The 22103-nt window shown below is 47.2% G+C and overlaps 1 protein-coding gene across 2 annotated transcripts; it reads right to left on the reverse strand.

Annotated features, from left to right (window-relative positions):
- Positions 1-893: 893 nt before the first annotated feature.
- On the reverse strand, positions 894-21824 carry HP1BP3 (heterochromatin protein 1 binding protein 3). Of its 2 annotated transcripts, XM_054292049.1 has the most exons (13): positions 21749-21824; positions 13652-13849; positions 13142-13244; positions 11796-11946; positions 11296-11455; positions 10183-10326; positions 9302-9382; positions 7449-7603; positions 6695-6785; positions 5891-6050; positions 3796-3907; positions 2753-2890; positions 894-2038 (listed from the first exon to the last, which is right to left on the reverse strand). In XM_054292049.1, exons 2-13 carry the CDS (start codon positions 13745-13747, stop codon positions 1753-1755), a joined length of 1677 nt encoding a protein of 558 aa, XP_054148024.1. In that variant the 5' UTR covers positions 13748-13849; positions 21749-21824; the 3' UTR covers positions 894-1752. The 2 variants fall into 2 exon arrangements, with proteins under 2 accessions (XP_054148024.1, XP_054148025.1); XM_054292050.1 differs by lacking the exon at positions 13652-13849 and having other exon boundaries at positions 21749-21823.
- Between the last annotated feature and the right edge of the window lie 279 nt (positions 21825-22103).

A 22103-nucleotide genomic window follows, 5' to 3' on the forward strand; every position in this document is an offset into this window, starting at 1 on the left:
GTGCTCCTGCTCAGATGTGAGAAATCTATGTCATCCAGAGCAGTGTTTTAACAAATATCCATGGGATTGTTGGTGTGAGGATGCCATGGGGAGGTTGAAAAATGTCCAGCATCTGGGTGAAGACTCCTTGTCCCCATAAATACCAGCACTGAGAAGTTTCTCCAGTTCATTTCACCACAATGCCAACAAACCCCATGGCTTCGGTACAAGCAGCCCCAGGAACAAGCCATTAACTAATGTTTCTAATTGCTTTACATCCCTGTGGATCATTCTTTGATCAGAGCTTTCACTCTGTTTCCCCATCAGCTGTGATTTCTAACCTGCTGTTTGTACCCTTCTTACAGGGTTGGGAACAATTTAAGCCATTTCTATAGAAATTTTTTAACTCCCAGTTAAAGGCAGCACACTGAGACAGCAGCTGAAAAGAATAAATTCAATGAAGCTGTTTCCTCCCTTTCTGTGTGACTCCCCTCCTCACAGCCCTTTGCAGCAGCACGTTGGAGACTGTCAGGTCCCATTGGCATCACTGCCTGGGCACAGCAGAGTGGGGAGGAGGTGAGCTCTGAAGGCAGGTGCTGCTCTGGGGAGCACGGCCAGGAGAGAAGGTTTCAGCTGGGATTTTTGTCCTCACTGATCACTGACAAGGGGAGAAGAGGACCAGCAAGAGGTTCCAACAGAGCTTTTTTCTCACTCACCTTTGTCTCCAGAGAAACCAGGGAAGAAAAAGGTCAGGAGTTGGTCCAGCTACAGAGCTTGGCAGTGGCTCAGGCTAAATCCCGCTGGCTTTGAACAAAGATCTGCCTCTGCAGCAATCCATGGTGACTGTGTTCCCTCCTCTCTACCTTTCCAGGAGGAGCAGCTGGGGTGAGGAGAATGGACACAGAAGGCAGGCCTGGAATCTAGTTTCATTTTATTTTAGCAAACCGCATGTTCTTCACTTATCAACATCTCTACATTAGCAATTGTATAGCTCTCCAACTTCTCTTTAAAAAAGGGTAAACAAGAGGTGACAAACTCAGGCTTTTCATCTCTTAAAAACATTTGAAAGTTGGATTCAAGAAGACTTTGATATATTTTGGTTTTAAGGTAACAGATGTGGTGTGGAAACACTAATTCAAATCACTCACCTACCCAAGAGCTGCCCCTTTTGGAGCCCCTCTGGCACCAGACCCTCAGGAGACACCAAGGATCCAACTGAGCAGCCAGCCCTGGGCCTGTGGCTGAGGAGAGCAGCACCTCAGGGCTCAGTGCAAGTGCTGTCTGTACACAGCTCCCTCCATGGGAGCACCAAGGACCTTGGCATGCAGGGATCTAGGGGGGACTCCTCTGCCACGGCACCTTCTCAGTAAAGAATCACATTCCCCTGATCATCCTGTTCCTGCTGTCTAAAAGTATAAAGATCTTCTCTGAAGAATTGTTTTAAAAGCCAACCCTCCCCCCCCCCGAAACCCACGTGGAATACCATAACTGTACAGATTAGAGACGTCCTAGAAAAGTCCTAAAATTATTGCAGAAAGTAAAGATGACTCGTTCCAGGGGAGGGGCAGGCACGAGGCACAGCATTGAGATCTAACAAATGCTCGGGTTGGTTTGATTTAGTTTTCAGCTTTTCCCCATCATTCCCATTCAAGAAAAAAAATTTAAAAAAAATTAAAGAAGTGTTTAAGCATCAGAACTAAAATACAAATGCACGTTGACTTATAAAACAAGATTGTGGATTTGACCATGGGATTCCCTGACATTGGAAATATTTTACTTTTTTGCCCGGAGAGATTTCCTCATGGTGGATTTGCCCTTGGCAGAGGGTTTCACTTCCTTCCTCCCACTGGCTGCTGGTTTCTTGGAAGAGCTGCCACTGGAGGCTTTCTTGATGGCTGGGGCTGCTGGTTTGGCTTTCTTAGCAGGGGTTTTCACCTTGGGAGGGGGCTTTGCTTTGCCCCGGCGGGCGGTGGGGGTTTTCCTTGGCTTGGGTTTGGATTCTCTTCGCTTCATCGCAGGGGCCCTGCTCCGGGATTTGGGGGGTGGTCTCTTCTGCATCCTGTCAGGAAGAGACAGCACAGGAGCTCAGTGGAGGCACAAATGGTACCCAGAGCAGAGCTGCTGTCAGCAATTTGCATAAATGAAGCACATCTTGGCATCCCTGTCCTTTGCCAGCACATTCCATGAGCTAAATCCCAAAGAGCAGGAGCTCCTCTGGTAGCTCTACACTGAGCACTTCCCATCCCCACAGAGCTGCCAGCTTCCAACCCCTTTGTTAGGCAAATAAACACATAAATAATGACAGTGAATCAGTCGGCTGTCAGAACAATTAAGAGCCTTAAGCACTATCTCTCCTCTCTAAATGGGATTTTATTACTTAACAAACATTCATATTAAGTCCAAATTCTGAGTGAGGCAGGTCCCATATCTGGCTACAGAGCTGCAAATAATTACTGTAGGGAAGAATTCTTTTAAGGCAACAATAAATACAAAAAGTCCCACGTGAAACATCACAGTTTCTAAAGCAGGAGACTAAAGGCAACACAAAGAATAAACACAGGCTGTCTCTCATCTGAGGAGAAAAGAGGAAGGCTTCAAGTTATGGAATGGAGAGGTCAGTATCTCTGGAATAAGGAATAACCAGAAACTTCTGCCAACACCTGTAACAGCCCTGTGGAGAGGCGACCACAGCAAGAGACACCTGAGCACTCTGCAGCTGTGACAGACACTTATTTCATCCAAAGGAGCCCACTCATCTCTCATGCTGCCTTACCTCTTCTTTGGTGGTGGCTCTTCCTCCTCAGACTCTTCCTCTTCAGATTCTTCTTCCTCCTCAGATTCCTCCTCTTCTTCCTCATCAGATTCCTCAGAATCCTCATCCTGCTGCTTCTCTGGATAGAGCACATCTGGGCTACAAGAGGGGTCTGGTCAGAGCCTGATTTGCTTCTCAGGTACAACTCCAGGGTGGGCAAGCCCTGGGTGAGCCTGGCTCTCCTCTAAGGTTACAGCTTTAGCCCAATCCAGAAACACCCCCAGGAATTCTGTGATTGCTGCTGTCCCAAACCAAGGTTATTCAGTCTCTGCAACGGCAGAAACATGACAGCCTGGGAATGTACCAGCCCTAAACTGTCTCTTCTCCATTTCCCCATTTTTCCTCTCCCTCATTGCTCCTTCCCTGCAAATCCAGGGAAGGATCCCCTTTGGCAGGATCAGACTCCAGCAGCTGAGCATGGCTGAAGCTGTGGGGGCTCACATGTGCAATAAAGGGGCATGGGGAGCACTTCAATGACTGTGCTGCCATTTGGCTCTTCCTGGGACACCAAGGCCTCACCCCAGGGCTCCACCTGGCCCAGCACAGAATCAGCTCACAGCAGGAGAAGAAAGGCAGGTTTAGACTCAGAGTAGCTAATCTAGGTCATCCTCCCTCCTCTCCTCCCTCAAGGAAGGAACAGCTGGGTCCTGCTCCTTAGGAGCATCCTGGCATGGAGAACCCACCCCACTCCCTGCTCAGGTGAATTGGTTTTAGCACAGAGCACTTAAATAGCCCAGCCTGAAACAAAAGCAGCACAACAGACTAGCTGGGAACATGGAGCCCAGTATTTCTACTGCCCTCAAAAGCTCCCCTTGCTAATGGAGCCAGCTTTCTGTTCACCCAAATGGTGCCATTATCCAGAGCATGGGTGACAATGTGGCAGTTCACCAGTGAGTAAACCCTCCATAACCCCCCTGTAAATAGGAGGTTGGGTCATGAACTCCAGCTCTGATACCTGAGCTCTGCAAAACTCCTGAACATCATTTTACAGACAATCTCTTTACCTGGGATAATAAGGGAAGCAAAGCTGAAAGGTTCCACTGAAGCCCTTCCCAGAAATTTGCTCCATCCAGCCATTCTTCTCACATTTCTGCAGGGTTCTCTTCAGTAGATGCACTGTGAAAAGAAATCACAGAAAGGTTGTGTTACTATCTTTAGCCTCTTGTCTGATCTTACTGCTCTCTACTGTGCCCTCTGAAATCAGAGCTGGAGTCAGGAGGGGAAATCCTCTCAGTCAGTTTGAGCAAGATACAAGATATTGTCCCTGAGCACCTGGTGAGAGTGGTTTTAAACACTCCAAAGGAAGGAGTTGAGAACATTGCACATTTCTGATGTCCTGATCATGGGATGCTCCTTCATAAGTCATTCAAGAGCACTGTATAACTACCTCTGTCCAAATTTAACCCTCAGAATGCCCTGTAAAGTGTGTTTTAAAACAAGCCTTTTACCCTGGTTTTGATCTCCTCATGTTCTAAATGTTGCATGTGCTGCATCTTTACCCATACTGTGGTTTGCTTTTTGTTTTGCTCTTTAAAGGGTAAAATATTTGGTCTAGAAATACAACAAATGAACTCCTTATTCCAGTATTTTATTCCAGACTTTTATTCCAGCCATTCCATTGTGTACTGTGTAAGAACTGAAACTCAAACTGTGCAAATACAGGGGATCTTTGTCTCTGACAAAGGGCTTGGGTTGTTTAGTCAGTTCAGAACCATTTTCAGCTTGAATTAGAGGGGCCATTTACATATTGAGCTTCCAGGAAAAAACAAGGTTCACTCTCTAGCACGTTCCAAAGTTTTTATAACCACAAGGCTGGTTTCACTCTGGGTGTCAAAGGTCAATAACAGCACACAGGGATTTGACTCCAGTCAAGTTCCAGTTCTGCAGAGAGCCATAAACTGGGAGGAAAGCAGAGCTCTGCAGTGTGCACCCGCCTGCTTTTCACATCTCACCAGATCTTCCTCCAGTTCTCTCAGAACAAAGCAGAGATCATCAAAATTCCTTTTATGTAACGGAAGGAGAAAGAAAACAACAGATTGCAAGCTGAGATTTCCTTATCGGCCTTGCAGGAGTGACAAGCACTGCAGGCTGGCTCAACACAGGCCCCAAGGACCAGGGACATTTCCAATAGTCCTGAAAATAAACCATGCAAGGGCTTAGGGAGCCTGGAACCTCTTTTCCCTGCTCTGAGATTAAGAAATCTCACTCAGCATCAATTTCTAATTGGCAGAAGGCCTGAGGGCAGCTTCTTCAGCCCATGAACCTGTGCTGTGTGTCAGTAACCCTGCACCAAACAGCTGTGCTGATGATGTGCTCCAGCTCTGGGTAAAGACAGTGGGATCAGAAATCTCCTCTCTGCTGCTGAGGAACAGCACCAGCTCAGTGACACCACAGGAACAAACTCATCTATGTTCAGGTTTGAGCAGAGACCACTGGGACCTCAGCCTGTCCCTACAGACCTCCAGCACCAACCAACTGCATGGGGGCTCAGCCCAAATAACCCAAATAAGCCACCAGAACATCTGCTTGAAAGCCTCTGCTCAGGCAAAAGTCAAAGCAGACATTGGTGTCACTCCTGGGAACAAAGACATGCCAAATCTCCCTTCCAAATAAAATACAACTAGCTTTTCTCCTTATGTGCTTGACCTTTTAAAAATCAGATGCAAAGTAGGGCCTCAAACAAATCAGTAAGAGGGGTGCTCGTGAATTTTTAAAAAAAGTTAAACTACACAAGTTGTCTCAATAAAAAGCAATTAGGAACTGCATTGATGCCAAGCTGCTGTTCCTTTCAAAGCAGAGAGATATGAAATCAACTTGGTGATTTAAGAACAATAAAGTACTTAAATACCATTCCCCCTTCCTGGCTACAGACAAGAGAATCATGCGTTCTGTTTCAGGAACTGGCTTGAAAGCAACTGATGGGAGCTAAAACCCCAGAACATCTCTGCAGCACAAAGGGCTGAGCAGCTGCAGCTCCCAGAGCAGTTTAAAGCTCTGCAAGCTCAACAGAGCAGATTAAAGGTGCTGCACAGGCACATCTGCAGCTGCAGGACTCTCTCAGCATGCAGAACAGAAGCAGTACAGGGATCAGGACTTTACCCTGCAAGTTGGAGTTGGTCCCTGGGTAATTTTCCAGGATATACTTCTTCAGCGCTGTGGTGGAGCAGGTCTTCGGTTCGTTCATGGCCGCAATAGCAGACAGGATGGCATCTTCCATCAGTGTCCCACCCAGCAGGGGCTTCTCCCCTGATTTCTTCAGCTATTTTCCAAGGAGGAAGAGAAAAGCATCAAGACAAAATTCTCCCAAACCAGGTCAGGACAAGCTCCTCTGCACCAGGTGGGTCGGCGCTCCTGCATTAGCACAGATACGTTTAATATTAAAACACTGCACAGGGAACGCTGCTCTCCCAGCTGGGGGCGGGAGGACAGGCCTAGCCAGTCAGCTGGCCTGGGGGGCTTTACCAGCAACACCTCACCCCAGCCCCCAAACACACTGCAAGGATGTGGCAGTCTAAGGGCCTATTGCTCAGGGGAGGAAAGAAAGCAAAATAAATAACTTCTTCCTCCATCCCACGGACCAAATGTACCCAAGAGACTTCCGTGGCACACACATGAGTAAAAGATGTTGCAGGCATCTGGGGTACCTGCTGCACTTCCAGAGAGGGATGGAAAGGAAAGCTTACCCCACCAGCTCCCTACTGTGCTGGTGAGTCAGAGCTGAGCAGTGCATGCAGCACACTCAGCAAGGGAACAGGGAGACTGAGAGGAGAACAAGAGTCCTACTGGACAAGGGCTGAGCACACCAGACTGCTGGAGAAAGGGCAGCCCAGGGAAACCAGGGGACAGGGCGTAGTGACTGACATCCAAGGCTTGTGCTCAACAAGGATGGACCCAGTCTCTGACCTGGAATGTCCCAGATGCTCCCTTCCCTGTGATCTGCTCTAACTGGCCCTTCTCTACAGCTCTCTGCAGGGCGTTCTTCAGCAGCTGGGGTCTGAAACACAGAAGGAGAAAGCTTTACTGACACACACTGACAGCTCCAAAAACAAACAGAGAAACAGTGCTTGCAGCATGTGAGCAGAGCAGCATTTACAGTGTCTGCCTACATGCAGACACTCTAAATAGAGACATGTCAGGGAGGCTCATTGCCCGGGCAGAAGGTGGCACCACGCTGGGAGCTGAGCGGTGGCACGGGCTCGGTGTCCTGGCAAGGACCCACTCACCTTGAGCAGCACATTTGGATGTGGTGGGCACTCAGCTCACAGGCAAACAAGGGCTGACAAAACCCTGACAGAGATGACATGCAGGGTTTTCCTAGTTTTGTTTGTCAAGCCTCAACTCATACAGGTCAGCTCAGAGATTGCTGCATGTGCTGCTAAAGCACCCAGATCAAGGGGCACAAGACCCCAGCAGAGCCCCTCACATCCAGGCAGTGAAGGGATGTGGGTGTGGTTAAGTTGGACAGAGCAGTGCTGCTGGTGGTGTCAGGGACACAAGAAAAAGCCCAGCTTTTCCTCAAGCTTTCCCACAGGCCCTGCAACTCAGAGCAGCAGCAGCTGGCTTAAATACCAGATTGAATCACTGTGAAGTGAGATAGAACCAGAGGAAGGCCCAGTTTCCCCAGTCCTCTGCTTGCTAAAGCAACTCCAGCACTTACCTTATATCTACTTTGAGTTTGGGGTAATACTGAGACACGTATTTCTTGATCAGGCTGTAAGAAGCTTCCTTGGGCTCACACAGGCGGGTGAAGGCCAGTGGCAGGACATCCTCCAGCTTCACCTGCTGCTCTGTGCTCAGGGCTGAAGTGCTTTTCTGGAACACACACACTTGCATGCATCAGCAGGGCCCAAAACTCTGGGTGTCTGAATTGCTGGGTGTCTGAACCAGCAATACACATAAGTGCCCCTGACACTGCTGCTGAGCTGGAAACCCAGGAGCTGTAAGGCAGCTCTTTAACAACTTAGAACAGTTTGCAGCTTAAGAGATATACAGAAAATCTGTCTGAATTTTCACAGGAGTTTTAGAAAGGCTTTACAAATAAAAATTGCTGAGTACCTAACATCTGTATTTTTAATGATTTCCTTCCTTTTGCTATAGACGTTTTCCTCTGCCACACTTCAGTGAGACAGAAGAAAATCATAGAATCACAGAATTATTCAGTCTAGAAAAGCCTTCCAAGATCATCAAGTCCAAACATTAACCCAGCACTGACATATTCACAACCAGACCATGTCCCCAAGTGCCACATCTACAGGTTTTTTGAAGACTTCCAGGGATGGTGACTCCCTGGATCCCCTGTGCCAATGCTTTACAACCCTTTCTGTGAAAATGATAATACATGCTGACACAAAATTTAAAACTCAAAGACAGAACCTGTTTACACAAATCAAGTCTTCCCCTTCCCCAGAATGAACAGCTGAACAGGAGTCCTTTTTTTTTTTCGAAATAACACAATAAAATCTTGATTGAAGCCAACGTTCCATTCTGAGTTTTCCTCCACCCCTTTTGTTACTATGAGAGGGGATGATCAGGGAAAAATGGTCTGTTCTTTATCCAGAAAATGTGCTGAAGTTCAGTGATTTGATGCTGAACAGCAACTCTGCAAACAGTGCAATGGGAGAGAGAGGTGCTCCCCTGCCAGCCAAATTCATCCAAAACATTTGTTTTGCTGAGAAAGTAACTGGGAACAAAGACACCCATGTGCTGCAGAGAGGTGATGTGTCAGCAAGCATTGGCTGCTTGCTCACACTTCTTGTGGAGCCAGTGAGTGAACTGCAATTAATTTCCTTCATGGCCCTCTACCAAGTTCAGTTTTAGGGCTTTTGGTCTCCCCAGGAGGCAGGAGATGACCACCAAGGTGTTCCATGTCTAATGTCACCTGTCTAATCCCAAGGGATTGGAATTCCAGCGAAACATTTTGTAACTGCAGCGTTAGGAATGTGTTTCACACACTCAACACAGCATGGAGTGGAGATCAGAAATGCTGGAACCACAACTAACTGTGCAGCTCAATAAACCATCCCCTTCACAACAACACTGAGCATCAGCAGCTTTCTTCCAGAAGCCTGAGGTTATTTTCTTCTTCCTCCCTCTGTCCTCACAGCTGATGGGAAAACATTTCCCTCAGTCCTAAAGACTGGAGTCTTCCTTTATCCACACAACAGATAAACACACACAGCAGGAGCATAAAACTTTCTTCCAATACCTGAGGGGCATCTCTCTCTGCCCAGTAAAAACAAAAGAAGAGTTTCGTGGTTATTCAGTTTTCTGTCTCTGAACCAAACCCTAGGGGATTCATGTAAACATTTTAAAACTGAGATTTTGATAATTTGACTTAGGTTTAATTCCTCACAGTAACTTTCTGATACCAGTGGGAAGGGTGTCTTAATTGCTGTAGTTGGGGAGAAAAAGCACAGGGAGGAGGAGAACATTGGGTTGAGAACGTGGGGTAAGGTACATGTGTTTCAGGGCAGTACATGTCAGAGTGCTGTTTAAAATGATCCATCTTACCTTTCTGTCTCTGGATTTTGGAACAGTTTTTCCTGCATTAGACACCACCACAAAGCTTCCAGAAGCTCCCTTTCCTTTCACCTGGTTCAAGAGAAAGTAAATTTCAGTCCCAACAGAGTAACTCAGAATATTAACAACCTGAGAGGAACTCTCATGATGCAGATTGTGAATGCACTGTCACCCTGCAGTGGGGTTTTATGGCAGAGGCCTGACTTGAACCCACTGAAACTTCAGTAAGATCATAAACTGCAGCCAGACATTGGGACATTGCTGTGCTGGCCAGGATATCCTGACAGATAACACAGTTATCAGTAAAATTTCAGTGTTAAACCCCACACTGCTGCAGAAGTGGCACTGCTGGGTTCATGTGCTGCTGCAATGCTGTGTGACACAACACCCAGAAACAGCAGGAATTGCACAAAACCCAACGGTGCCAGGCATGCAACTGACACAACAGGGCTGAAATCCTGCCAGTGTCCAGCAGAGCAGTGACAGAGCTTCAGGAACCTCCACGAGGAAAACATGCTCATTCCACACACCTTCTAATGGAGTTAAGGAATTGCTATGCAGTTCCCAGAATCATGGAATGGTTTTGGCTGGAGGAGAACTTAAAGATCACCCAGTTCTATCCCTGCTATGGGCAGGGACACCTTCCACTATCCATCCCAGGTTGCTCCAAGCCCTTCCAACCTGGCCTTGGGCACTGCCAGGGATCCAGGGGCAGCCACAACCTCCCTGGGAAAGATCATTTTCCAACACCTCATCTAACTCTGTTCTCTGGCACTCTGAAGCCATTCCCCCTTGTCCTGGCACTCCAGGCCCTTGGAAACAGTCCCTCTTCACAATGCCATCTCCAGTGCTGCTCCGCAAGCAGCTCTTACCTGCCTGATGATGCCCCTCTCCAGCTCCCTTTTCAGGGCTTGCTTGAGGAGGTATCCCCTCCTCTCCAGCTCCAGGGAAGGGTATTTGTGGATGATGTATTTCCGGATTGCCACCACCGAGGCGCCGCTCTTCTGAAAGCAGGCCTGGAACAGACACAGAACGTGAGGAACCTCCCACACCTGAATTATCCTGAGTGGGGTGCAGGAACAGAGATTGCACTGATGCACAAGGGCCACCACAGGATGCCAGGGCTGGCCTTTTCCCCACTGTGAATCAAGTATAAAACATGACTCACAAAATGCTTGACTTTTCTGAGTAGCTGAAGAGCAACACAAACAACACAAAAGCAGCACAGCAAGGATATCTATATCTACTACAGATCTACTACTCCCCTGCTCTGAAGTCCTCACACAGATTGGCTTAAAATACAAAATAGTCACCTTTTGGCAGCGCTGCACAACTGATTTACTAACACTTTATTAATGCCAGACTGAGTAATCATTAAGTTGGAACAACCTCCCAATTATTTTTTTAAGAAGATGGAGGATTGACATCAGTAAACAAGGAAAATCTAGGATATTTTGAAGATAGATGGAAAGGCCATCTTGCAATTAAGGCTGGAGGAGTCCAGGCCTCTCTGAAGGGAGTGACCAAGCCTTGAGGGGAGAGCAGCAGCACAGCTACAACAGCAGAGATCTCTTACAGTCAGGAGGGATTGAGCAAACCAAGACCAAGTAAACCAAGACTTTGGAATGCAGGGTTACAGTATCTCCATCTGTATTGAGTTAGAGTAAGTTAATGCTAAAAGAAAGCACATGTATCAAATAGATGGATGAATCCAGGTAAATGAAGTTAAATGTGGCTAGGAGGCACAGCAAACAAAATTATTACAGCAATCAACCAAGCTGCCATCCTAGCTGTTCCTCATAATGTAATTAGGGAGGAAAACAAATTCTAAACAAACAAATCATCATCCTTATGGACTCACATGTCAGGCTCCCAGGACAAGCACACCCATCTTACACAGAGCACTGTCACCTGCACCTCAAGAAGCTGAAATTGTGTGGTTTAGAACACAAATGGAATAAAAACCCCATTTGTGTCCTGCCCACCTTGATGGCCTCGGTTAGGATGGCATCCATCTTGGGCCTGGAGGTGGCTGCCATCTGAGTCTGCTTCTGTGCCCGAGCCAGCTGGCTGGCAGAGAGCGTGGCCCACGCAGGGATGGTCTTCTTCACCTTCTTCTCCTTCTCCTTGGCCTGATCCTTCTCCCTTAGGGAAAATGCACAGCAATAGTAAGACAAGAGGCACTACAACAAGACAATAAGCAGGACAAGAACAACAACAATAACAAAAAAGTCCAGAAAATCTGATATTATTTAATGTAACTTAAGGACCACTTTGATGTTTCTATTAGTAAAATAGAAACAACATTTCTATTCAGCTTCACATTTTTGAGAACAGCAGCTCCACTTGATCAGGACCTTCTTCTTTAGAAGCATCTTAAGACACTCATTTTCCTCTTCTCTCCCACTGTCTTTTCTCTCTGTAGGGCCTGACTTCCTCCAGAATCCCACCCAAATCCCCAAATTCAGCACCAAGTAAGCCTTACTCCTTTTTGGTTTCTTCTGAGGGCTTTGTTTCCTCCTTCCCTTCATTCTCAGGTTCCTTTGGCTGTTCTGCTTCACTGGATGCAGCAGGCACGGTTTCAGACTCTTGCTCCTCTCCAGCAGAGGCAGATTCCTCAGAGGTGACTTCTGCATCTAGAAAATGTGAAAAAGCATCAGGTTACCATCCAAAACCAGCTTTTATTCTTTAGGGAGGTAGAGGGAACAAAAGCTAAACTTAAGAACACACCCCACTACTTTATTTTCACTAACTTTAAAGTGTTATTTAAAAGCAATTTTAAAAGTGAAGAGAAAAGAGCTTCAACAAAGGTGCAATCAGCCCTCAAAGGCCAGAATAACTACAAACAAAATCATGCAACATTTTCACAATTAACCAGTTCCAACAGTGCTCTCCTCTTAACTCCACAAGTTGCTGTTGCAGACAGGTCTGGGATTCTAAGAAGTGGCTTTGCTTATGACCCAGTTGTTTCCAAACACAAAGCACCTGAGGGATAATTACAATTGCATCACATTTTCCCAGACTTGGCAAAGCTTTGGGTGGCACGTGCATTGGCAGGAGCACTTGTACATCCGAAGGATCAAAGCCAGTCAGAAATCAACAAGGAAATAAAAATCCATAAAAGTACATTTAGCTGAGAACAGGCTGCCTACTACATAAAATGCAAATAAACTTAAATTCCACACTCTTTGGATAAATAACTGCCCACCAACACTGCTCTGAGCAGCTTAAGCATTTCTGATACATTCCTGTGCAGTTTTCCCACAAAGGCCTTTAAAATACACAGTGAATTAAGAGTCAGTTTTGTAGGTAGTTTATTTTTTTGTGACACCAAAGAGGAAAAAATCAGTGAAACCAACTGACTGTAGTAGTGAAATGACACATTCTGGGACACTGAGGCCAAGCTGCTAAAAGCAGTCACGTTAATATCAGGCTAGATTGCATGACATGTTGTGGTAAAACATTTTTGCTCAGAAAAATTGAGAAAAAAAAAGAATACTCTGTTTTTCCATTCATTAACTGCACCTTTTGATCTCAAACCATCTTTCTGATGCTAGTGAAATTTAATAATTTCTTTACCCTAAAGGATGTGCAAACTTAAAAGGGACAATATTTAGCCATATTTTCATGTCTGGAGTGACACAGGGTATAAAAGACAAAACAAGTGGGTTCAGACTGAAATCAATGTCTGCAAAACACAAATCCTGCAAAAACCTGTGTCAGGGAGCCAAATATTATTAATATTTTCATCCTGGCTGTAGGGTTTTCCAGGAGTTTCAGAGCCAGCCTGTGTTTGGATATCCAGGAACCCTTCTAGAAGCATGGCTGTACCTGCTTTGACCTCTTCCCCTTCAGCAGGTTTGCTCTTGGGAGGAGTTTCTCGGGAGGAAGCGTTCACCGAGCGGCGGATTGGCATCGTGTCGTCTTCCACTTTCTACAAAAAGCACACAAAAATCAGCACAGGTGCTGGAAAGAATTGGAAAGTTTTGAAATGGGATTAAAGTCAATCAAAGCAGCAGAGGTAGAAATATTCTGGTTTGGATTGTTTAGGATGTTAAAAGATAGTAGCCCTCAAATCAGCTTCTTCAAAGCATACTAGGAGAGGATAGTTCCACATTTTACGGTTATAAAAGAAATCATTTCAATTCCAAATTAAACGAGATGAGCATTTGAGGATTTTGACAGGCACATCATCTCAGGGAAAGCAGGGAAGGGGAAGCAGAGTTTGTTAGACTCCCAGTTTCCTAGAAGCAGGGCAGAGAGAGCACTGAGTGACCTTGAGCAGGACTGGAAGCCAAGGACTGATCCAAGGGCAAGCTTGGAGAAAGGGCCAGCCCCTACCTCACTTAACTTGTCCGTGTGGATCAGCTGAGCTCCCGTTAAGAGTGGAAGCGCCTTATGATGCACGGGTTCAGCTTCAGACAGATCAGTCGACATTTAAAATAATTTCTAGACCCAAGTGCAGGTAACTGTGGAGCCCCAGGTTTTAACCCCAAGGACTTTTTCCTAATGGTTTTCACAGTGCAGTGAGGAGTCAACCTAAAGTACAGAAAAGATGTGGTGTGAAAATTAACAAAACAAAAACATCTACGTCCACGTATCTATCAAATTAAAGATTCAAAAGAAAAGGATAAATGACTTACAGCTCATGACTAACACAACTGACAAGCAACACTTGCATTCAACAAAAGTGCCAAAACATGGATGCAAACTGGTGAGCTATGGGTGGAGCAGAAATGGGGAAGGTGCAAGCCAGACCTGCTCCATTAGAAGATGGCTGAAAGATAAAAAAGCTCTTTAAATTAAGGGCAAGCATTGATGAGATGCAGCCATTGCACTGTGCCCTGGCTGAGGGAATTGGTCACTCAGTGACTTTGGGTAAAAGCAGGAGCTGGCACTTGGAGCTAAAGCATTACATCATTACAGGCAGAAGATCCAAGCATTGGGAACACAAGCCATGCCCCCTCAAACTAAACCCCATGCAATTTAAAGAAATGAAGGAATCTTTTGACAAAAAAATGACAATCAGAAGAACAGCCTCCATGCCTTCTACCAGAAAACAAAAGCTTGCCAAAGCTCTGCTCCAAACACATGCACTGTTGTGGATAACAAAAGGGTTAAGCTTGGTTTAACCCTCATCAAGTGTCAACCCCTACCACTATTCTGCTTTTACAGCCTTTCTTACCTGCTGCCCACCCGCCTGCACTGGCCTCTCCTATGGAGAGGGGCTCCACTAATTCCATCACAAATCCAGGATTCATTGCTCATTCACTTCCTCTCAGCATCCCCTTAAAAACCTCAGAGGCAAAGCCTCACCCCCAGCAAAGCACACTGGACCTGTCCCAGCTGGATCCAAAGTTCAGCTCAGCCTGCCCTCCTCCCCTCCTGACAGACAGACAGACAGACAAGCAGCCAAATGCCCTGGTTTCACCTCCTGGGGGGTCTCCTTTTGCTATGGCACTTACCATAAACTTTCCCTTTCAATAGGTTTTTCTCCAGCCTGGGTGTTTTCCTCTTGAACAGCCCCAGCATCAGCCCCAGCCCTATTTCCAAGCTGATTTTCAGCACTGCTCTCCCCATTGCACAGCTCTGCACCACACCAATATTTTCTTGCCCAAAAATACAATCCTGTCATTACTCAGCAGTGGGGATCCCTGATCAGGCATTTCTGACAGGAACTGAACAGCCCCACTGACAACCCACAGGGATCTGGTCCTCAGCACCAGGGAAAGCAAAGCCCAAAGGCACTGGGTGTTTTCTTCTGAGACAAAACAGAAAGATCAAAACACAGCACATGCCAACAAAGCAAAAAATGAGATGCATGAAGCTTTCTTGTGAAATGTCAGGATGTGAAAATACACTAATTGCCAACTAGAATATACAGAATACAGCACAGCACTTAAAAATTTTGGCCTGTTTTAAGGAATCTTTCTTCCTCAAGTGTGGAGAGTAAAAGGAAAAAGAAATGAAAATTTTCACCAGGCTTCAGCTCAATATCCAGTGTTTCTTCTAGCAAGCAGAGACCAAAGCCCTTTAAGGAAATGCCAGAATTTTGAAGTGAGTCTTAAAATAACCAACTACAGATTCCCCCTCAGGGAAATCAGTTGGGGGCTACAAAAGATGCATTCCCTGGGATCAAAAAACACACACAAGCCACACTGTGGCTGACACAGTCCTGGGATTTCATTATTTTTAAGCTGTGTGATTGCATGACACATGCATGACAACAGCACTCCCAGCTTTGAATAAAAACTCCCCAAGTTCTGAAAACCCTTTTGTGTAAAGCACTGGAGACTTTTTGCTCTCAAGAGTACAACTTAGCACAATCCCTCACTTCTGTGCCACAATACATGCAGACAAATGGGGATCCAGCAGAAATTCAGGCTTGTTGGTTGTCTCTGCATCCCAGGCATGGATTATCTCCCAGGGAATCACAGGGGCAGGAGGACAATCCCCTCCTGATGCAAGCACTGATCTCCAGGGCAAGCTCAGAAACTCCACCTGGTGAGAGCATCCTAGCAGGGACTGTGCCTGCTCAGCACATTTCTGACCACAGGGGCATCAAAAGGGGTTTTCTGTACTAAGTGTGAAGTATCAACCACAAACAGGCCTGAATTCAGGTCATCAAAAACATACAGCAAAAACAGAGAAAGTTTTGCAATGACAATATAGAAAACCTCATTCCCCTCTCCAAATAAACCAAATCTCCACAGGGGCATCAAAAAGGGGTTTTCTGTACCTCATTCCCCTCTCCAAATAAACCAGATCTCCACAGGGGTATCAAAAGTGGTTTTCTGTACTGAGTGTGAAGTATCAACCACACACAAGCCTGAATTCATTTAACAAAAAAGATACAGCAAAAAAAGGGAAAAGTTTTGCAATGACAACATAGAAAACCTCATTGCCCTCTCCAAATAAACCAGATCTCCACAGAGGCATCAAAAAGGGGTTTTCTGCACTGAGCATGAAGTATCAACCACAGACAGGCCTGAATTCAGTAAATCAAAAAGATACAGCACAAAAGGAGAAAGTTTTGCAATGACAACATAGAAAACCTCATTCCCCTCTCCAAATAAACCAGGGAGATCAAGTCACCCAAACCTGGACACATCATCTCAAAAGACAGCTTTAAATGGGAGCCACATCTACAATCACAACCATCAGTCAATTAAAAAATGAAAGGAACAGCTGTGATTTGCATTTACACAAACACCAAACAAACATTGTGCCTTGAAAAGGGGTAGAGGGCACCAGCTGAGGATGAATTTTCAAGGTGGTTGTTGGGTGATTTTAATGAATTTTAAAATCTGATCAGCTGTCAGAAAAATAGAATCACATCAGCAGAGAAAACACCTCCAGGATATTAACCTTCATCAAGGTGCAGAAAGTCACTCCTCACAGAGTTACAGCTCTTTTTCTACAGGAAAACTGCAGGTTCACAGGCTCCCAGACTATCATGAACTGGTTATTCCAAAGCAAAGAGCTGTTAATAACAACCCCCCTAAATCTGGATTTCCACATGAGCAGGGATGTGCCCACTCTCCCAGCTCAGGGAGTAGCTGCTAATGCAAAATCCAAAAGCACAGAGAGTTTTTCAGGTACTCTGAACCACCCATAGCAATTTCAATTTCATCCTGAACTCCCATACCATTAGGAATAAATAAAGAGAGGCTTCAGGTGAGACACATATTTGATAATATTTCCAAAGTGTGGAGTCCCTCCACTAATGTAAGAGATACAAGAATTTAAAAAAAAAAAAATTGTCTGAGTTCTTGAATTTCTGTAAGATTTTTCAACTTATCTCAGCCTTCAATCTCCTTTGAGAATGCTTCAGGATAAATTAAGTTTTGAATGTGGCAATCCAAGTGTCAGGCTGGCAGAAACTCCAACTGACAGGGTGAGCAGGCTGAAAGCAAATATGCAATGGAAAAAGGAGGAAGTGTGTCCAATCCTGGGCCACTGGGGTGTCCCCTTACTGTCACACGACACCTACAGGTGATTGATGCCCTTAGATGTGACTGGGTACAAAGCACACGGCACTGGCCTAGAAATGAGGTCAAAAAAGGCTAAAAAAAGGTTTCAGTTAGAAGGCAGAGTGTCAAGGGGTACAAATCCAACAGCCTGACAAGTAATGCAAGCAAGAACAGCTGTTTGTTATCCAAAAGCCTTAGAAAGCAAAGTAAAACTGGGTTTAAAAACCAGGCTAGAGATTATTGACAATTATTTACTACTCTGTAATACACAGGAGTATTTTAATGACTTGGAAACTGCAGAAAAAAAGCACAGGAAACGTGAATACTTCTGCAAATCCAAACATGCCAAAATGCATCACCTTCTAAATTGCAAGCTGCACAATCCTTTTAAGCCTTTGTGCCCCTGAAATCCTCCAAGCTGCTCCCTAAAATCCCAGCCCAGGTGGCAGCAGATACTTTGTCACACCCTCAGTGTCTCCATGGTCACAGAATGTCACCCAGTCTGTCCATGGTCACAGAATGTCACCCAGTGTCACACCCTCAGTGTGTCCATGGTCACAGAATATCACCCAGTGTCACACCCTCAGTGTGTCCATGGCCACAGAATGTCACCCAGTGTCACACCCTCAGTGTGTCCATGGCCACAGAATATCACCCAGTGTCACACCCTCAGTGTGTCCATGGTCACAGAATGTCACAGAATGTCACACCCTCAGCGTGTCTGTCCATGGTCACAGAATACCACCCAGTGTCACACCCTCAGTGTGTCCATGGCCACAGAATATCAGCAGCCACATCTCAGATACAAATGTGTCTGTCAGGAGTTCCCAGCTGCCTGAGCACTGAGGGGTTCCAGCCCTCTGCCTTTGGCTTTCCCAGCTCCTGGAGCTGTACTGAGTCATTTACACCAGCCTAAAGTCCTGCAGATTGATAAAATGCGTTATTGAATAAACAATACAAAGTTAGTTCCAACTTCTGATCCTTATTTGTCAACCCACTTGGAAACCCTCCCAGCTGCCATTCCCATCACTCCTGCTGCATCTACCAAGTTTTGTCCTGGTCCTTAGGGCCACCATTCCCCAGGAGGTGTCCCAGCCCCCCTGGAATGTCCCCCTGTTCCAGCTCCAAGCTCTGCATTTGTGGAGGCTCCCAGGGCTGTACCTGAGCCCTCTTGGAGCAGCTTGTTTCAATTAACCAGGAGCAGGGTCCTGCACTCACCCCAGAGCTCCCCTTGGCAGGCAGCAATTCCTCAGTGGGATTGAGGAATTGGGTTACAGGGCCCATTTCCACCCTCCTTCAGGGTTCAGGGAGCACAGCAAAAATCCCTCACACTTCTGGCATCCAACCACAGGAATTCACTCACAGACCCACAGGAGGGGGTTTAAGCCCAAAGATGTATTTCCATTTGAAAACATTTTTGTTCAGTGTTAAATTTGAGTCTCTAACTCTGAATGCCACGAATGCAACCCAACTTACACCTTGCCTGTCCTGAGTTTTACAGAGACAGCAAAAATTAAATCTTGCACTTCTGTGCACACAGATGCTCCTTTCACTGAAGACAAAAAAAAAACCCCAAAAACCCAAAGCAAAACAGAAAACTTGGTACATTAGTAGAGTGATACTGATGCTCCCACCCAGGCTGACCTCAGCACTTCTCTCTGTAGGATCCAATCTCAAACCAGCTCAATCCCCACCTGTGCTTATTAAATCAGAAGTAACCACCATGGCTCACCTCCCCTGTTCTCCACACAAAGAAAGAACAGCAGCTCAAACCACTCCAGGTTTGTGATTCTCTCCCCAGCAATCTCTGACCTGCACTGAAACAGTAAGAACAGATTGTTTCCTTTGCCTGGATTATTTTCCATTCCTGCACCCAGGGGTTTTTCCTCATGCCCCCAAACAGCCACAGTCAGCAAGAAGCTTAAATTACACCAGCATCACACCTAAAACTGACAGAAACTTCAGCCAAGGGATTCATATGAAGCAGAATTTCTGCCCGCACGGCTGTGTGAAAATAATCCATCCCCACACTGATGCTCAGGATCAGGATGGTGACAAGCTCTGAGGAACAGTTACAAGTTTTGAACAGTTTTTGGCTGGAATGACCCAAATTCTCCACACTCTGTCTGTGCCGCATGGCCACTGAGGGATAAACTCACCCCCATTAGCTTGCACAAGTTTAAAACAAGCTCAGGTCACAAAGTTAAAACAACTCCAACATGAAAATCCCCTGCTGAAAGTTTTCATAGCCTTGGATAAAATATCTTAATTCAGGATCTAACTTCAGGAATTTTGACAAATTGCTGACACCTGAATGAAAATTTAGGCTGCAAGTGTTACATGCCAGGGTTTGAACCCTTTATGGGCAATCTCCTCCTTGTCTAGACAGATTAAATTTAAAACAACAGCATAAACCCTCCTCCCAACCACTACTTATTCAGCTATCACTTATTATTCTACAGACAAAACTATACATGATAAAAGCCATTATTTCATTGCAGTCTGTAAGAAATCTACCCACACTTCCCATTATAGTCCATCAATGTAACACTTCTATTCCCTCTCACAGAAGTTTAAATCCTCTGAGGACCCCAGGTCACTTGTAACAAAACATTGCCAAGAGATTTAAATGTCACTTTCTGCTGAAAGGGGAAAAAATACAGGAAAATATATTTTGATGACAAAAACAATTCAAGGAGCTTCTGCCTGACCAATGTGCATGATGAATTGAGAAGTTCATTAATTAGCAAGCTCACACAGGTAAACAAGAGAAAGCTCCAAAAGAAGCCCATTTTTTCAAGGTATTTATACCACGTTCTTCCCCCCAACAGGAATCAGGAATGACGTGGGGTTTTTTTGCTGTTGCGGTTTTGGTTGTTTTTTTGTTTTTTTTTTTTTTTTTTTGTTTTGTTTTTCTCTACCCATTCCTGATTTCCAAGGGTCTCCCACTCCATCCAACAATTTTTTGAAGTGTCACCTGCGGAAGTTCTGTGCTCTCCTGCCCAGTCCATCAAACACCTCCCTCCTGAACTGAACTCGTCCCTCCGCTCTCAGGGACGCTGTTTACAAACACGAGCACTTCCGAACCTTTCCCGCCTCAATGGGAGCTCCCTGCCAAGGACTGCCGGCCAACTCTTTCTTGAAGATGCTAAAAATACTATTTATGGTCAAAGCAAACAAAAGTCACGTGCTGGGAAATCAGAGTGCAACACTTACCAGTTAGTTAAGAACAGGGAAGTGACACACTTGCTAACCCAGAAATAATTCAGTAGGACTCTTAAGAAGTGAGGAACACCCGAGTATCTGAGAAATGCAACAGCTAGAAACAAACTATCCAAGCGATCAGTCCCTGCTACACTGTATAAAGGAGCGGACACACCCACAATCTCACTTAATACAACTTTTCGTCTGTAGCGCAGGCTGGGCAGTTCCTCAGTCTTTTGGAGACAGTGGTTATTGGGAAATTAAAGTTAAAATACACGTAGTAAGGATCAGTTCCCAGCCTGGAGCTGTCCTCGGGTGGAGCAGCTAAGGTGATGGGGCACGGTGACCTGGCAAGAGCCACCCCAGAAGCTGCTCTAGGCTGTTTTACCCAAAACCACCCCACAGCCTAGAGCGCCAAGAAGGATCACGATACAGGAACGGAGCCTGCCTGAACAGCCCCGCTCCAGAGCGGAATTTAGCAGCTTTCTCTACAGAGAACCTGTGCACCACGGGATGAGGGCGATTAACATTCCTTAGGCAGGCAGCGAGCACCTGGGCGCTGGGAGCCTCACACGTAGGTCTGTATCCATCGCTATCAGCGCCGGGGGCGATTCGACACCGGGGGCTCTGATTCGGGACCTCTTTTAGGGAACAGAGCCACACTGAGGTTCCCCTTGAGCTGTGGTACTTGTCGGGGTTGAGGAAGCGAGTGAGGGCAGGCAAAGCCCCCACACAACCGCACAGCCGAGCGGCCGAAGGCGGGAAGGCCGCGGCGGGAGCCGAGGCGCTCCCTAAGTTTATAAATAGCGATTATTTATTGTGTCGCGGCCCTGCCAGCCCCTTCCGCCGCTGACCTTCCCCGGGGCTCGCCCTGTGCCGGCGGGACGGCAGAGCCGAGCTTGAGGCGGGTTGGAGCCCCGCGGCTCCTTTGTGAGGGCCCGCACCCCGCCAGGCCCCGCCGGGCCCGCGGACACCCGAGGCCCGGGGCCACCTCCTCGGGCCTGTGCCACACGGGCCGAGCCCACCGCGACACCGAGCCGTGCCCGCGCAGCGTGTCGCGACTCCCCGTCGCGACACCCCCGCTCCCCCGGGCCTGTCAGGGCAAGGAGGGCGGGGGGGACGCTCTGAGGGCAGTTCCGGGGCCCTTTCAGCTGCGCCGCCAGGCCGCCCCCGCGCCTCGCGCGCAGCACCCGCGGCCTCCCGGGCGCGGCCCCGTGTCCCGCTCGGCGCGGCGCCGGGGGCGGGCGGGGCCGGGACTCACCGGGCCCGGCGGACACAAAGCGGCGGCGCCTCCAATGGCGGCGGCGGCGGCGGGACCGGAGGGGGGGCGACCGAGGGGCGGGGCCGGGCGGGGGAGGCGGGACAGCGGCGCAAGGCGGGGGGGCGTGGCCGGGTGGCGCCGCCGGCCAATGGGAAGCCGCGGGCATTTTTCGAATTCCGCCCCCTTCCCCCCTCCCCTCCGGCCCCACCGCCTCCACGTCGCGCGAGAGCGCGCGCGTGCGCAGGGCGGGGCTGCGCGCGCTTCCCGCCACTGAGGGGCTGAGGCGATTCCCGCCGGGCGGGGTCGCTGAGGGGACAGAGGCGGCTTCGGGCCCCCCTCAGCGCCGCCGGGCCCC

This window comes from Melozone crissalis, unplaced genomic scaffold (genome assembly GCF_028551555.1).
Source record: "Melozone crissalis strain CALT ecotype California unplaced genomic scaffold, PUWL_Pcris_2 ptg000107l_1, whole genome shotgun sequence".
In the NCBI taxonomy this organism is placed as follows: domain Eukaryota; kingdom Metazoa; phylum Chordata; class Aves; order Passeriformes; family Passerellidae; genus Melozone; species Melozone crissalis.

What these genes read in the sequence shown, in the direction of transcription:
- HP1BP3 (XM_054292049.1), bottom strand. Translation starts at nt 13,747, where the DNA reads ATGTCGACTGATCTGTCTGAAGCTGAACCCGTGCATCATAAGGCGCTT. An exon ending in ACACGGACAAGTTAAGTGAG is followed by an intron (nt 13,245 to 13,651) that starts GTAGGGGCTGGC and finishes TGCTTTTTGTAG; the next exon opens with AAAGTGGAAGACGACACGAT. An exon ending in TGCTTCCCTTATTATCCCAG is followed by an intron (nt 2,891 to 3,795) that starts GTAAAGAGATTG and finishes CCCCTCTTGTAG; the next exon opens with CCCAGATGTGCTCTATCCAG.